The 18193-nt window shown below is 40.0% G+C and overlaps 1 protein-coding gene across 3 annotated transcripts in view; it reads left to right on the top strand.

The window, feature by feature from the left end:
- LOC105453546 (uncharacterized protein CG43867) overlaps positions 1-18193 on the top strand; it is a 65257-nt gene that overhangs the window by 40384 nt on the left and 6680 nt on the right. For 2 of the 3 annotated variants that reach the window (XM_011695598.1, XM_011695600.1), the window contains 11 exons: positions 5127-5189; positions 11541-11708; positions 12284-12469; positions 12679-12887; positions 13339-13567; positions 13728-13902; positions 14051-14287; positions 14664-14955; positions 15203-15476; positions 15788-16177; positions 16686-16859. In XM_011695598.1, coding sequence (XP_011693900.1) covers positions 5127-5189; positions 11541-11708; positions 12284-12469; positions 12679-12887; positions 13339-13567; positions 13728-13902; positions 14051-14287; positions 14664-14955; positions 15203-15476; positions 15788-16177; positions 16686-16859 — 2397 coding nt within the window. The remainder of the gene's footprint in view (positions 1-5126; positions 5190-11540; positions 11709-12283; positions 12470-12678; positions 12888-13338; positions 13568-13727; positions 13903-14050; positions 14288-14663; positions 14956-15202; positions 15477-15787; positions 16178-16685; positions 16860-18193) is intronic. The other variant, XM_011695599.1, reaches the window with a different exon arrangement.

Below are 18193 nucleotides of genomic sequence, written 5' to 3'. Positions count from 1 at the left end.
GGCACTTCTCTTCCTAAAGCCGTAACATACGATACGACACGACTTAACGAACTCAATCCTATATAATTACATCGGTATATAATTTTGACGTTTTGATTGCATTGTTTCTGTCTTATTTTTTTCATTTTTTGAATAATATTTTGTTTCCCTCCTCGAACATTTCTGAGACCTAAAACATACTTTTATATTCTGCAAGATGTGTTAGGCGAATATAATTTTGTTTGTATCAATATAATTTATATATAATTTTATAGTTTTAATCGAATTGTTTTTCTTACGATTTTTTCTTTCGTCATCTTTTTTTCTACGTGAACTTCAAAGATTTCATGGACTGCGAACCATAGCTATGAGGCTAATACTAATAAAAGATTCAGCCCTGATTATATCACCTCTGATCATTCTGTCGTTTCGTTTAGGACGCTTCCCATTTATTTCCCCAGCCCCCGAACTTTCTTTTCCTCTTTTTCTCATCAATGACGAGAGAAAGCAGTTGTGGGGTGATACGACTTGGTCGCCCGTTACGGCGACACATCAAAACCAGTCCCGCGCCACTTGTGTCTCCACGTAAGTCAGTAGTTTCCAAGCTTTTTACGACTGTACGTATTCTCCCCCCTCCCCCTCCCCCGGCTTATAAACACTTAGCTGAAATATCGTCGAATGATGGGGTCACTTTAGCCTCGCATCATAATGAAACGATTCTAAAACCATATTACGTCGAAAATAATAATATATTATTTAGAAGTACAAGTATACGTAAATTCTTTAAGAATTTAGACACTCCGTTTGTCATATCGTTATTAAGGTCTGATACAATTGTGTAAACGTTGTCGTAAATGATTGTAGTTGTAAGAATTGATAAATCATAATCGAATGTAAGGAGAATATTCGATTATAATTGGTCACTTCTTACAACTGTAACTACTTACAACTATGCTTACACAGTTGTAAAGCGAGCTTTAGACGCAGGATTGTATAAAAACGTGCAAAACTCCATACACTATCAATGAAACGCGTTGAACCGCGGTGTCGTGAACGTTTGACGGGAGAAATCGCGTCGTGTAACCAAGAGTGTAAGGCTGCTGTAAGCCGACGAAAAAATTTCGCGCACCTTCGTAACGATGATTCAGACGACGCGGACGGCTTCAGGCGACGCTTTCATCCTGTGTGTATGGGGCGCGTGTACCGGCCGGCCGGGCACTTCCATCGGTCGTCCCGCGAATAAATGTCGCAGTTACGCGGATTGCACCGGGAATTGGGCACGTAGGCGCGCGCGCGCGCGACCCTTTCTCGCGGCGGGATGCACCGGCGGGTGCAATAACGATAACGGCGATCGTACTAACGTCCGCGACAACGTTACGTGACGATGACGGGCGGCGGCGTTACGACCGCGATAATAAAGAGATACGAGAATTAGTTCGACCGGACGATAGCCCGTTTATTGTTCCTCTTCAACACTCGGAGTGTGTCCTACGGCGGCGAAGAACGCGCGCGCGGACACGTTAATAATATAGATTGTTATCTCAGAAAGATGATATTTCGTTAATATTAGATTGTTATTCCAGAAAGATAAATTTGAAAAACTTGATTGAAAATAGTTTTAAAGTAATAACATATACTTGTATAATTAATACTAAAATAAAGGTATTGGTATTTTGCAAAAGTTTGTAGCATATTTGTATCATTTGTTTCTATACATATACATGTGTATTATTTATTAAAACACCGATATAATAGACATATAAAATTAAACATTGAATTAATTAAATTTATTAAATTATTATTATCTTTCATGTTACGTCACTAAGTTACTAAATTTACAAAAATAATATATAATATATTAAATATGTACCTTTCTATACCGTTTGCTCTTCATTAGAATGTAAAATTATCTCCTATTATTTGGTTAACTTACAAAATTACGAGTTTAAAAGCGTCTGGGTGATTATGAACGCGATATTATGACGTTTCGTTCGTCATGTCTACCGATAATGTTAAAGGAAGTCTAAATGAAAGTTGATATCGCGAGATGTGAATCAAATGGCGAATCTCGGTTACGCCATATCGACATAATTCCCTTCCTTCGCTCGTGACCCTCGTGGTGAAACCGTCCGTACGTTCGTGTACCCCTTTCCTAGGGGCTGGCATAGTTTAATATACAAGGCACGGGAGAGCGATCCGGCTTCTCGACCCCGGGATTTCGTTATAAATAAGGGTCGTGCACTCGCCCTGCGGTACCGCAGAAGAAGAAACGCTAACGCACGAGGTGCTAACCGTTATACGTTCTCGTTTTCGTCGAGCTAATTCCACCGGCCATTACTCTTCTCCCGTGCCGAGAGCAGTGTCGAGAGAGTGTTCGATACAGAGCACGGTTTTTCCGTAACAAGCAGGAAAATTGAATCAATCGTTAGCAGAAAAAGGTAATGATTTATTCTATCCGTTGTAAATAACGAGGTTTCCCTGCTTTTAATTATGCAAACGTTCAATTCATTAAAATCTTTTTATTTAACTTATTCGGTGGAATAATTTAATTATTATAATTTTCGTAGCAGTAATTCAATTATAAATAATTGATTGAGATGATTAATAATACAAAATTTATCATCGATTCGAATATAATTCTTCAGGTTTTTTACATTGAAATACGAAATACAGTATGGAAGAATTCACTTGGTGCTATAAAGAATTTATTCGCGATGGTTCTCTCCTACAATAGATCAACGTGAATAGATAGAAATGAATAGAAACAGGAAACAATTTAACGATCGCAGAGCAATTTCCGGATTTGAAAACTAGACGTCCGTATTTTTGCGAGATGTGTCGTAACTATTCATATCGCTTTTAATTCATCTACTTCCTTTAAAGACTACCATCGCAACCGCATTTAAAAACAATCCAGAAGCGTGTCAAAAGGGAGAGAAAGGGGAGTACGTAAATCACGTAACCGGAAGTAATTTCCGCTCTTGTGGGTTTTTTCTCTTGCCCCTGGAAAAGAAAACAAACCGGATCGTTCCTTTTCCGCCCCAGCGCTCCTTCCTCGTCCGTACTTTCCGTGATTCTCCCCGGCCGCACGCGACAACATCGGGAACCGGCCATAAATTTTCCGCGTACAAAGCGAACGAAATTCAAGAAAGTACCGGCCTCTATGTCTCGCGTCACGCGAGCCACCGATAACATTAACGAGCCAATCCTCGCGACGTCCCGACGCAAAGTGCGCGCGCGCGTGATCTTCCGACGATCGAAATGCGAGAGGGTGTGTTATCGTTACGCGACTTTCCACCCTCCATGCTTTATGCGTGGACCTGGATTATAAATTATGGGAAACCCTACTGGCCATGGAAAAAAAAGGTTACTCTCCTTTCCACCCCCAAAAAAGAAACGCTTTCTCTGAAGCCCCGAATATCCGTTGAACACGTGAACAACCTCTTTTGCGGCAAAGTTGTTGTTATCATTATTTCCATGTACTTTTGTAGCAACGTATCGAGAATCTAACGCTTATATCGCTGGGCGAGAATTCCATCGCGGTTCCCAGAGGATCGTCAAGAATTATGTATACAGGGTAGATACAAGCAAGGATTCATATATACCCGAAGGATACCAGATGGAACGCATATGCGAAATCTCGCAGATTAGATCAGCCGAGATACCTTCCGGTGTCATCTCGTCCCGCCGCAAAAAGCAGAATTTACGCACTGACGACAGTTTGAGAGGTCCCGGTGGCGCATCCCTCCCTGCGGCTAATGTACCAGTCGTTCTCCCGTCATCCACCCGCCCTACATCGGCGAATTTCCCTCTCTGGCGGCGGCGTGTCGAGTGTGTGTAACGCGCCGAGAAAGTGCGCGCATTTTCTTCCCCTCCGCATTAGGAGGAACGTTTCTACTGCTTTCTCCTCCGCGCTGTGGCCCTCTCTTCCCTCGACAGCCCTTTGCCTTTTTCTTTTCCCTCCGACGCCAGATGCTGCTAACTGCGCTCACCCTGATGAGATCCCGGCCCCCCCTCGCTCCTCGCCTCGCGCTGCAGCTCGCGTCTCTTCCTTTCCCTTCGTTCTCTCCCCTCCCGCCGATCCATCTTCCTCGAAAAAGACAAGATCGCGCTACACGGCCGCTTTATTCGCCCGAGCGAGGAGGAACCACGGATTCTTTATATTCGCCGACTGCTCTTGTTATTGTGGCGGAGCTGACGATCATTCGTTGCTCGGTGATATCACGACGGGACGAAGTACCGCATAAAAACCGCGCCTTTCAAACGAGAAGATTGCATTCGAGATACACGCGCAAAATATATACACACACACACACAAAGTAATATTAAAATTTTGAAAATTAACGAGAGTTGTTCGAAATACTTTTAAGCAGCAATAATTAGTGATATATGGATTAATGTTATTTAAAATAAAATTACAAACTTCTATGTTTTAATTATTTTTTTTATACTAACAATTCATAATTACGAAGACAAATTTAGAAGTTCCAAAACGAAATAAGTCTAATTGAAATTCTTAGATTTGAAGATCGATAGATTTGAAATTGATTGAAAGATCTGTCACTAAAATTAAGATATCGTATACGTTTTTTAGATAAGATTTTCGTGCGAAATTGTCACTTTATACGCGTATCAATCTCGGCTAGATCGAGCTGGTCCTCGAGTCCGGTTTAACTTCATCGTATCCATTAAACTGTCATCGAGTCAGTAGTGGCCTCTCGTCCGTGGACTTAACCAAGTTTGTCGAAACTTTCCCCCGCGAAATTAGACATCGAACTACTTGTACGTTACGTCGAACTTTCTCCGTCCTTGGGAACATCGAATTTCTTACGCGTCACCGCGATATTGAAGGTTCTTGTCACCGGTTTTTGATAACGTCATAACGAGAAAATAATAAGAGCGCGAATAATTCTTCTAACTTAAGTTACGCAAACTGACTTTTTATTGAAAATAAAAGAAACCGAAGTGCAACAGAACGAGTAATAACAATTGCAAAAGAGGAGATGTATCTATACATACGCGCGGCGTTTAACGTTGACTGATTCGGATGGAATCACGGTTAAAAGCCGAGATTGTCTATCTCGTAAAACGCCATCAATCTTGCGTAAAGTGACGTATCGCTAAAACGATCCTGCTTTTTGTTTCAGCTCTCGGAGCTCGAGCAGCGGGTGTTAGAGGCGGAGGGCAGGGCGGATGAAGCTGAAGACAAGGTGAGCGAATATATTGATATCTCTTGATTGAAAGTACATATGCTCAATGCGCACGGAACATAAAATGCCGAAAAGTCTCAAATGCGAAATTTATTTTGTTTTATTATATCAGATTACACAAATTTTTGTTTTTTAAAGTCTCATATTAAATTGATGCGTTAAGTCTCGTATTAAAAGTGCGTATCTGTCTTTGCAAGCTAATCTCCACCCCCATCTAGGTGGAGATGGGCAATGATACGTGACGGATCCGGCGGTGGATCCTGAAACACTTTCATCTTATCAACCCTCACGTTCCTTCGGGGTTGTTTACTCCCGTTTCATACCATGCACAGGGTTCTTTTACCGACGACGAGTCGACACCATTTCTGCGACCCCACGCGTTTCTTATCCCCGTACATTTGGCTTTACCGACAGACACCGAGACACCCCTTCGTGAACGGTACATCCCTACGAACCCTCGCGAACCCTATTTACCTACCGGAGGCAACGGTAAATTTTCGCAACCCCGTTGATGATATCGCCATTATTTAAAAAGTATATTGAATTAATCTATATATGTGTGTGACACTATAAGATTAATAAAAATTAATTTTCAAAGCACTTTTTAAATTTTAGCAGGAAAACAAAAAACAAATTCTTCACGTTTTTTTTTAAATAAGTTCTCTCTCATTCCCTGGTTAATTAAAGTAAAAATGGGTAAGCGGGGTCGCCTCGTTACCGATATTCACGAAAAGAGTGAAATATCGATTAACTGACTAGCAGATACGTCGGTGTCCCTCGGTATCCGTCGGTACCTCAAGAGGGGCGCAAGGAGAAAGGGTGAAAGCGCGGAGGGAAAGAGGGAAAAGTGATAAGAGTAGCAAGATGGCCGTGCGGCTGGCCGGCGAGGTCGTCGTTTTGTTATGACCCCGAGTTTCGCCCTCGCGAAACCACGTGCATCCGCGACGGTGCATCGGCGACGGTTACAACCCCCGCGCCGATCTCCCGGAAACGATCGCCGTTCCTCGCCGTTGTACGACCGTTGATACATCGCGCGCGTCCACGGTAGGGTGTCGGAAGGTCGAGGTCGTCGAAGCCGTCATCGAGAGTCGTCGTTCCCGTGCGCGAGGAACTATGGCCCGTGGCAGGTGACATCGATGAAAGGTAACGAACGTAGGCCGCGCCGTCCGAGGATTGAAAAAAAAACCGATGTGATCTCCCGATGAGTTCTCACTCTTTTAAATCAAATCAGGAAAATAATTTCTTGTTCGTTTATTCACGCAACCCGCGAACTCGCGACGACCCATCTTCGCGCACACAAAGCGAAGATATTTTACGGCCTCGAGTATTAGAATCGACCGAAATTTTATTTGAAAACCGATGTGATTATTATGAAAAATTCAGACTTCACATGCGTAGAATTGTTTTTATTTTTATTCACAAATAATAATTGGCATAAAAGGAGACGTTCTTGTGCAAGAGAAAATTGAACTTTTCATCGGCAATTGAATACGAATTAAATCCGATATAATCTCGTTTGGTTTGGAGTTGAGTTTGGATTTGATGCTGTAATTACTGTATACTGCAAAACTAATAGTTTCCATGTTTATTAACGGCAATACAAATATATTAATGCATCAATTTTTCCATCAGTCGCAACATTGAAATTTGCCTTAATCGAAGTTACATTTAGAAATCGAGAACTTTATTATAAGATATTTCGGTGATACAGTAATTCAGGAGCATTTCCGGATTTAAGAGTTTGTTATGTTAATTAATGTGTCGTTAATTATTTGTATGTATCTATTTAAAAGCTTGTATTTTCGATCAGCAAAAAAAATTGGAAGAAAATTTCTTAGAAAAATATTAGCGTAATATATTAGATAAGAGAGATAGTTCAGAAGTAATTCTCATATATACTTTATTATGTCTCATTCCTAATAAGACACGCTTTAGTACCCAAGAGTGTAGCTATATCGAAGCAAGGGACGATATTTATCGCGCCGTTTATAGATATCGCAACGGGAACAACGAGCGGTGCTTAAACACGACGTACCGGTTGCGACAGCGACTTAATGAGTCGCGTCTCGTGTAAAATTGGCTTACGGCCAGTGTATGAGTAATCCTCACTTCCCGCCGACATCCGCGCATTAAATAAAACGAGGATGCCGTCTTCGTCCCTCTCTCCCCGCAGCCTGCGCGTCTCTCGCTGTAGAGTCCTATTTTGTGAGGTCACTCACTTACGTTAGTTTGTCAAAGAAAAGTTACATCTTAAGGCACATAATACTTATCAATCGAAAAAATCAAATTAACGCTCTTATTTTTATTTCGATACTTTTATTTTAATATTCTACTTTCTTTACATGAAAATTTCTCTTTTGTCCAATTTAAAAACTTTACATGAATAAACAAACGGATCTGTTTATTGAAAATTATTTCAATTTATTAAAATTAATTCCAGAAATCGTAGTAGGAGGATTTATAATTTGAAATGCAGTAAATTTATGTATTGAAATAAATCGAGAAATGCATATTATTGCTGTTATTTTACATCAAAAAGTCGAAAAATATTCATGATGAAAAGTCGCGACAGTTTTTTCCTTTATTCATAAAATATTTTCGCCGGCTATTATATAGCAGATGGTCTTAATGCATGTGTTCATACATATTTCATGGGAAACTACGTGGCACAGCGAATCGATATTTGCCAAATAGGCACATTGACCAACACATCCATGCAGTGAATACACTATATTAATAAATAATATTTTTCAAAATTTTATCTAATATGTAAACGTTATGTAAACTTTATAACATTATATATATTTCACAGAATTTAATATGATTTTCGAATGTATGAATAGTTTCGTTGTAATGTACGAATCATGGGAATCTTCACTGACACAATTGTGCGCCAGTGCTTTTATTGCACCAGTCGTCGTCGCGTCGGGCTGTAAAAAAGAAAAAAAGCGGTATGCAGTTTTCCTTACCGCTTTTAACCGCTTTTTATCTCGTCAACAATTATTTGAAAAGTAACGCAATATAAGCATTTACATTAGCTGGGAAACATTAACGAACGTTTAACGATTTTTATGTCTAAGAATCAGTGTTCTGGATCGTAAAAAATTAGATGAGTCACTCTGTAGGCATGTTGAAACCCTACTCCGACTTTATCGAAGCTTAACACTCAAAGAGCACGAATTATCGTTTTCATCATCCTCCGAATCTACTTTCTTTAAGCCTGCGCTAACGGGATACGTTAAGTGAGAAGTGGAGTAGATCGATAAATTTCAAGACGGTCCCGAGAAATGGAACGGGTGGAACATTCGCGGATAGAGCCAGTGTTTTAATTCGCATCTTCCATAATTTAGTTCTTTCTGAAGTATCCACGAGTGTCTCAAGTTTTAGGCGAATTGTCGGAATTCGACATCGAACGTAATTCTACAAATCTGCAAATCTTGTAAATCTTCTACAAATTTGGAACGCGCCCGATATCTTTCTGCAAACATTTACATTCGTATAGAGTTGATTTGCTCTTAAACGTTTGAGAAGCTGACTCCTCACGTTTTCGCGTCTTCTCGGCAGCCCTTTTTTTCCGATCGATTCGTCACAGCATCGCTGGGGAGCGAGTTCACTTCGCCTCAGGGTCATCGGCTTGACCCCGCGGTGGTTGCGCGTCCCGAGTGCATGCATACGAGTAGCATCCACAAATTCACTCATTGGCTATGAGCCAACGTGACTCACCGCCTCTAGAAAACCCCCGCGTAGTTTATATGTACTCGGGTTGTACGTCCGTTCGCCTCGCTTCAGTTCGGCTCGATCTTCACCGGCGGGCGGACGAGGAATTGGCTCTCCGCACGTGCGTTCATCCGCGAGATTCGCCGTCTCGTTTTTGTTGCGCCCCGAGTCTTATTTGAGGAATCAGCCACCGACCGAATCCTCAGGCCGAATCGTCTGGAGGAGGAGTGCTCGTCGTGGATGAATATTTTCCGACGAATCGCCGGAGTGAGAGAAGGAGTTAGAGGCAGCGTGAAAATAATATTCTACCATGGAAACGTTTAATAGGGGTAAGATTTTACGATAACCGATTTTGCGAGAGCCGTTCAAATGGAATTTATGGCGACACCGATTACGGAAGTTCTCCATTGCATTAACTTTATTTTATTATACCCCGGCTTCATATAAAATATAAAATTACAAATTTACCTTTAAAACATAAATGAAATTAATTTTTAATTGTGCAATAACTGTATTTCGCCAAAAGGCCGGTGATTAAGTTACGTATAATGTGCTTTGGATATAATCTACTTTTTGCAGAGCTTAAACGATGCAATCAAATTTATAACGCGTAACGCGAAAATTCCATATATATAATTATATTGTACAGTGAACATGATACTTCGGTAATATATTGTTAAAATATCAATTTATTTTTTGTAAATGAAATATTTCGCGACGATTTCGTAAATGAAAACGTTTAATAAAATGGAATGTCACGATGGACGATAATTTCGTTTTTGTTGACATAAAGTCGGCTCTAAATTAGGTAATCGTTGAAAACCAGCGTGCGCTGCACTTTAGAGGCAGCGCGGAAAACGCAACTGAAATCATCTCGCCAAGGCATAGGTCGATTCCCTTTTGCCGGTGAACACGTAAGGGCCGCGTTGCGACCGCAAAGTCGGCGACGACAATGAGAGAAAACGGAAACGTGGGCGAGGAAACGCGTCGTCGGTCACGGGAGAGCCAGAAGTTTGCGAGGAAGATATAGAGACGGAGAAAGATCGATATAAGTAAGGGTAGCCCATGCACGGCGACGACGACGACGACGGCGACGACGAGGCACACACCGGGAAAACATTCGGCGAGAGAGAGGATTTCCCCGTATTGATTTTCTCTCGAGTCCCCTTTCGACTAGTCGCCGTGGACGTGAACGCTCGCTCTCGCCCGTTCGCGACATTTACCGTATATATCCGCCAACCGAGCCGTTAAGGCGATATCGATTTTTGACAGCTGCTCCGCCGCGTTTACACCGTGTGTAAACGCCACACGCGCGGATGTACGGTACGTATGATGCGGGAAGGGTTCTCTCCCCGACATACACAAAGCTCTCTCTTTCTCTCTCCCCCCCCCTCTCTCTCTCTCTCTCTCTTTCTATCCTACTTTCTCCCCCAACGCAACGTAACGCACGCAGCACAATGTGACGTACGCACTCGTGCGAATTCGATCCGCATGTTCGCTTGTTACATGTCCGATCGTAAGCGTGGTGAGCTTTCGCTCCTCGTAAATCCGTACTCACTTGCGCGATTATTCGTCGCAAATCCAACGCGCTCAGATAGATTTATTTTATTTTTAGTGTTCTCAGTTCGCCATTATTTGCAGTTATTGCAGAGGGAATTCGAATTCTCTCGACAGTCGGCGGGATACACGGATTACTCAACAACGGGCGTATTCTAGGGGAGCGTACAGTTTCGCTCGATTCGTGATTATCCACTGTCTGTCCGCTCTCTGCAGTATTTAATTATTTAGCATTTTATCAGCGATCTATTTGCGAACGATCAGATTTTCTCTTCGATGGTCTTCTTCAGCATCTTTCGCTCACGATTACTCGCTATCGTAAAATATCCTTTATGATATCTTCCGGTCGAACGATCGAGATCTTCCGATAAGCATTTGCTGCTTTGATTTGCGATTATTTGCGATCAAAGCAAAAGCTCTCCGTCAATTATTTGATTCGTTGACTTCTGTTAGCGATGAGGATACTTATTCTGCTAGCAAAATTATTGCTGGAGATTATTTGAAGTAGAAAATGTATATGGGCTATGAATAATTTCCTACGTAAATTGTTATACAAATTAATTGAAAAAAAAAACGTAGCGAAGCTCGAAATATTCGGAGATATGTTTAGAAATATTTATTTATGTTATCTATTTAAATGCATTTCTATACATTTGCGACGTAACGCATTTGTGGTTTAACAATCAAATGTAGACTATCCAGCGGTTGAAATTGAAAATAAAAAGCTCTTTAAGAATTAAATTTCAGAAATACAAATTGACATAATAAACTTTTTACACATAATCCTCTATTTAGTTTTAAACAAATTTGCTGTATAATTTGATGAGTTAAATTTTCAAATATTTACAACTTATGATGACTCTGACGGTCTCTTTAAACGTCTCTTCTTCGAACTAAAGAAAGAGCGATTTCAAATTAGTCACAGAATTCGTGGAGGTAACAGGTGATTCATTGATGCTGGAATCTAGATAGGATCGATAATATTGTGCGTGTTTGTAAATTGTATTGTCGATGTCTTCAGGAAGTGTAGCATTAACAGGAATATTGAGCGCTTGCTCACTCCCCTGTCCATTTCAGGTACGGATGATGGAGGAGCGGCTAGTGAAGGGTGAATACTGCCTCAGCACATCCGGCGTTGGTTCTCCGCCGCATTCGCTGCCGTCGACCTCCGGTACGCAGAATGACAAGATCGAGGAGGTCCATTGTGCCTGCATTTCAAAGCTAGAGACTCAAGTCGAGGAACAGGTAAAATCTAATTCTCACTCTGATTTCGTCAGTCCTTCTACTCTTTTCAGAGCGTAGTCACCTCATCGCATTTCTGCGGTGCAGTGCGCTATTTACAATTTACGCAGATATACGGGATCTACGTTTAACGTCAATTTCGAACGGCCTTAACTAACTTACTCTGATAGAAAACTATTATAATGTCGAAAAACGAATCTATATGTAGCATATAAATTGATTTAAATGTGTCTCGTCTAGATAAAAGTATTAAATATTTTCTTTGGCAGCTAATTATTGGAGAACATTGATGGCAAAAAGTGAGATTTTGTAATATAAATAAAGAAAAAATATAAAATATAAAATAATTTTACTACTTGAATAAAAAAAAATCATTTGATGATTTATCTAATAATATCGATCAAAATATATTGTATGCATCTATCGTTTTTTATTTGAAGATATGCCACGATTCGTGCGTCCGCGATTTCTTTTTTAAAGCTTGAGATTATCTATAGTCTCTTGAGATATTTGATGATTTCCGAATGGGCGGGATCGGGTTATCATCTTATCAATCAGTCATCGTCATTTGTGCACAGAGGCAGTTACGGCTGCACGACGCCAGGCAAGTGGAAGCGAAAGCAGCGAGGATAAAGGAATGGGTTACTAATAAATTGAGGGAACTGGAACAACAGAATCAACATCTGAGGGAACAGAACAACAAGTGTAACCAGCAACTCGAGTTGTTGCGCAATCATATAACTAATATCGGACTCAAACCTCCCGTAAGTTTTTTTGGAATACAGTTTGAGTTTAGCATTTTTTTCTCTTTCTCTTTAACATTAATGTATTTAAAATAATTTGAAAATAATTGCAAATAAATATTACTTCTATTCGTGCGAAAAAAAGTATCGTTCATGTTACCGGCTTTGTGACGTTAACGGAACATTGAGAGATGTAATGGGTTTTTAAGTGAGGAATTCTCTGTACGCAGGCACCGACGAGAGCGTCATTGTCCCTGGAAGTTGATCCCACCTTGCGTATCGATCGTAGACGATCGGAGAGCTTGGAGGGTACCCCGCAAACGGCACCGGAGTGCGTGCAAACTGTCGTAGCGGAACCGCAAACGAGCACGAAGCACCGGAGACATTTGTCCGCTTGCGGCACCATCCGAGGAGTCGCGGCCGCCAACATGGACTCGAGGTAAAGCTTTTGCCCGATAAACGGGATCTTACAGGACTTGAACACTTCTCTCGCCACTTTCGCGGGCACACTAAATGCATTTGGCTCTCATATCTCGATTCTCCTTGGGAGGCCTCACGACGTGATAGCGGCGCCCGAGTTTTCGAAATGTGGTACCCTGTAACGTCCTGGGACTTCCTGAGGGGATCCGTCGTCCCATCCTCTATTATTATACTTTTATTATTACGTGTATTTTATTTAACATATTTATTATATTTGTACGTTTGTTATATTTATGTCACGACACATTTCATAAAATTTCGAATTAAATTTACGTGGTGCTGTTAATTTAACGAACAGTATGGATAATTTAAAGGCGCAGCGCGCACACGCACATACGTACACTCCATACAGAAGGTAATTGAATTGATTCTGTGCTTTATACTTGCCGCTTCTTTATATCCTCTCTTAGTCTACTGTCCGAGGAGCTAGCCGCGGCGGTCGAGAACCTGGTGATGCTGCCAAATATGTCTGGTGTTTCGGAGGCGAGCCGAGACAGCGGAAGCTCGGAAGCGGTGCATGATTATGCCGAGATATATACACCCAGCCGGGAGGGCATGAATTGGCTGCAGGGACAAGGTCCTCGTCCGCCGACCCCGCCGTTGCACAGGTTTCCTAGCTGGGAGGCGAAAATATATCAGGTAACGATGAGTATATTTCCAAAGACGTGTACAAATGCAGTGGAACTCGTGCGATCGAAAGATCGTTTCAGTGCATCAACTAACATTTCGAAATAATATAATTTTTTTTTGTATTTCATATTAATTTATGAAATGACTAAATCTCGATGATTGTTTGCAGGTAGCGGATGGTGGCCTCGGCATCGGTCCACCGACAAACGAGGAGTCCGCCCCCTCCACGATGACCACCACGACGAGTTCGTCGAAGCATTCTCAGGCCACGGGACACAACTTGACAGCGCACAATTCTCAAGGCTACTGCGATATTTCCGTTCCAGTATACGCTACTGTCAAAGGTAGATTATAAAAATACTAATTAAATTAACGTGAATTAGCGTGAGAGAGAAAAATACGCAAGTCTAAAAAATGTGATAAAAATGACTAATGTAATTAATAGTCAGCTTGCTGCTCTGTTTAATGTTTATCTTTATCGATTTTTTTCAGGACGTGCCAGTCAAATCAGATCCATGCCTTTCGGCGATAGTTCTGACGACAGTTCGGACGGCGAGGAACATCCGAATCAAACCGAAACTAATACTAGAATTACCAATAGCTCGTCCGACAATACGGATTCCTCCCTCGGTAGCGGAAGCAGTCCCTCGAAAAGTATTAAAACAACCAGTAGCCTTAGTCCCGCGAAAAGAAGCTCAAGCGGGTCTCCCAGTAAAAGCGTAAAACGTGGTGAGTTTAAATAATGTGCTTTTTTGCTTTTCCGTCCATTTTATGATAAAATTTTAAATAGTATTTAACATTTTATAATTTTCTGATTGTTTTTATGATTTTTATTGCATCTTAATAAATATCGAATTATTTCTATTGAGAAATAAATTAAATTAAAATCAAGTCATAAAAAATTAAATATCAAGTGAATTAAATAAATATATTTTATTGTAATTATTTCGGTAATATCTTGCACTTTGAAAAAGAGATTGAAAGAATGATAAAGAGCCGCAAAGGAAGATAATTTGTTAACCAAATATCTAGAAAAGAAGAGTACATTGAAATTCACATACAAAATATCCGACATCCAACAACTTTGAGTTTGTTCGACTTGCAGATACTTCTCTCGAGTCAGGATTATCTGAGGATTATGCAATACCTCCCGATGCACTAAGTTCGACATCTCTAGAATCTAGCATGCCTAGCCTCCTAATGCGCGTCTCTGGCGAAAGTCCAAAGAGACAGGAATCTCTGGAGAAAACGGGTCATCTGGCGAAATTAGGCGGCAAGTTAAAAACTTGGCGGAAGCGATGGTTCGTACTGAAAAACGGTGTGTTAACATATTGGAAGAGTCAAAATGACGTCAACCGGAAACCTCAAGGCCAAATAATCTTGGACGAAGTGTGCAGGTATATAATATAAGATAGCTTAAAATTGATTAATAAATCATGAAAAAAATTTGATCAGCTTAAAATTGATTCATAAATTACGAAGAAAAAAAATTTGATTGAATAGACCGTAATATAAAAGACAGTTATCATAAGTATTTAAAATTACTTTTAGTATTTTAGGAAAGTATTATATTTGAGCACATTACATTTAATTTTTTTTTTTTTTTTTTACCTGCAGTATAATATATTTTTGTATTTCTTCCAGGATCAATAGAGCTGAAGGAGCCGCCACTTTCGAAATAGCCACAGGTAAGAAGACTTATTACTTGACTGCGGACTGCATCGCCACGATGGAAGACTGGATAAGAGTGCTGCAGAACGTGCAAAGGCGAAACGCAACGAAACTCTTGCTCAGTAGGGAGGATAATAAGCCAACGATACAGGGTTGGTTGACGAAGGTGAAAAATGGCCACGCGAAGAAGTGTTGGTGCGTGCTTATCGGCAAGATGTTCCTTTACTTTAAGTGCCCCAGTGATACGGTGAGTATACACGAGTACAAACGAAATCGTTAATTATTTGCATTCTCGAGATACAACGATTGTACAATGAGCGAGTTACGCTGTATTATCATTAATTAATCTAAATAACATTTAAACACTTATAATAATTTAATTAATTGAATTTATTACTATTAAGTTTATTATTTTATGCTGTAAATTTAGGAGATTATTCCCTAATCACTTTTCATCTAGCGAATTTGTTTAATAACACTTGTGTAATTGCATTTTTTTTGAAAGTTTAGTATGATATTTCATATGTGTAATATTTAATTGAGCTTTTGAATCACCAGAATCCTATCGGCCAAATCAACATGAGGGACGCTCGTGTGGAGGAGGTGGAACATGTTTCGGATAGCGACAGCGAGGAGAGAGACGCCGAGTGCCCCCACGAGAGAACAATTGGCATCTTTCCGACGCATCAGGGTCCAACTTATCTACTGATGCCACATAAACAGGACAAGGACAATTGGCTCTACCACTTGACGGTGGTGTCAGGTGGTGGGCCGAGCGCGGGCACGCAGTACGAGCAACTGGTGCAGAGACTAATGGAAACCGACGGTGATCCCAGCTGTGTGCTGTGGCGGCATCCCCTGCTGCTACACACGAAAGAGAGCATCACGAGCCCGCTGACAAGCCTGACTTCCGAATCCTTGCAAACCGAAGCCATAAAGCTCTTCAAGGTTGACACAATTCTTCACCGATTCTTTCGCGATTTCATTTGCGATTTATGTCAAATTTTTAACGTCTTTCATGGTACAAATAACAGTTCTAATTGTTTCCAATGTTTTATTATATTTGGTTTTATGATGCTTCTAGAATTATTGTTTCTATGTATTTTTTTATCTTCTGTCATGTTGTTATGTTTGTTTCATTTTAAATACGGTATTTTCAGATTTATAAATTTTGTCTCAATTTTTGCGTAGTAAATCTTATTATTTTAAATGTTAATATTCTATAATGAAATAATGAACATTATTCTATAATGAAATCTGTTCTTCTTAGCTACATTTTCTACACTTTTCAGTTTTGTCCTCTTTTTTTCACATATGTGTACATGCAATATATATACATATGTATAAATTATTAATTTTTTTATCTTAAACATGGAAAAGTGTATAACAGGGAGTGGCTAAAAGGAACAAATTTAATGTATTACTAAAATAATCTGACACACGTCTAATCGTACAGGCCTGTCAGCTGTTTATGTCGGTGGCAGTAGAACAAGCAGGTATCGACTACCATGTGGTTCTAGCGCAAAACGCATTGCAACAATGCCTAGACCAACCTGAACTTCAGTCTGAATTTATATGCGCACTGGTAAAGCAGACAAGTCGTCACACACAACACCGTTTGGGCGTACAGGTAAAAAAGGCCGCCAGACTTGTGTCACTGGGTACTGCGCGCGTTGTAAGTCCTGCTTATTGTTTAACAAAAACAACATTCAACCATCCTGTACCATTTTTGAAAGTTAAAACGATATTCATTGATCGTTTATTTTATTTTTTTTTCAACTCGGATAGATCTAGAACTCATCTGTATCTCATACGCATCATCGAACATATTTTCAGTGTCGATCATTTCGAACGATATTTCTTTCAATGCGGAAAATGGTACACTGGGTATGCTTAGTCAAGTATTACAAATAATCCTTCCGGGCGTGGACACTGAGTAGTGGTTTTAGTGGAATATGGTTTAACTAAAAAAAAATATGTATATACATATAGAGCACTCGATAATTACTTAACGGGACATAAATACGCCGCTTATCGCTGCAATACTTGACCAAGTTCAACGACTATTTTAGTTTTAACAATCATTCACACATTTAATTCTAATTTGCCGCTTTAAGTGTGCTGTCTTTTAGACTCTCACTCTATTTCAATCGCATGCGTTTATAATTCTGTTAGGCATCACGATGGTGTTAAGTTTTTCATTTACTTTTTATCATATACTTTAATATTTATACATCATTACCCGATCAAATTACCCTAACGCCCATCATGTGAGCCGAACATATTTCGACGATTATCATAATATCAATCAATGTGAATGTCTATCGATCGCGTAAATCTGTGCTTTAAATCTGACGTACGTTATAAAAACGTAATATTTTGTTTCTGAATGAGAAATCCGTCAAAATACGTTCCGCGCCACACACACACACTTGCAGAATGGTATGTTGGTGTACATGAGGACACATACAGAAAGAAACATTTTTAAATTCTTTTTTTTTTCTAATTTTTCACACGAGTTTCCTTTTTTTTATAATAGCTGCAATATATATAGTTACTTGGATATTCTCTGTTTGAATGCTGCTTAGAGATTTAGATTCTTATCGCCGGAATTAGATTATTCTAACAAGTAAAATTTATAATCCTTTACACACCCTTTCCAGACGATACAAATCTCTGAAAGATGTCACAAAGATGATATAAATATATCAAAAAAGTGGTTCAGATAAATCACTTCAGAGATATATTTAGACATCTTGTAGACAACTTTTGAATCTTTGTATTTCACTTCCTTTCCGTTTTTTTTCCTTTTTTGCTATCCTTTCCTCTGTCTCTTTCTCTGCTCTTCTGTATGTCCTTCTTCCTCCCAACTTTATTGAAAAAGAAAAAAAAGGAGACATAGTACAAGGACAATATTGTTCCGAATTTTACATAAACGTAAATTTGTGAAGAAAGAGCCTCAGT

Source organism: Wasmannia auropunctata, unplaced genomic scaffold, assembly GCF_000956235.1.
Source record: "Wasmannia auropunctata unplaced genomic scaffold, wasmannia.A_1.0 LD335998.1, whole genome shotgun sequence".
Taxonomy (NCBI): domain Eukaryota; kingdom Metazoa; phylum Arthropoda; class Insecta; order Hymenoptera; family Formicidae; genus Wasmannia; species Wasmannia auropunctata.
Note: the sequence above shows the minus strand (reverse complement) of the source record. Positions and strands in the feature narration are given on the sequence as shown.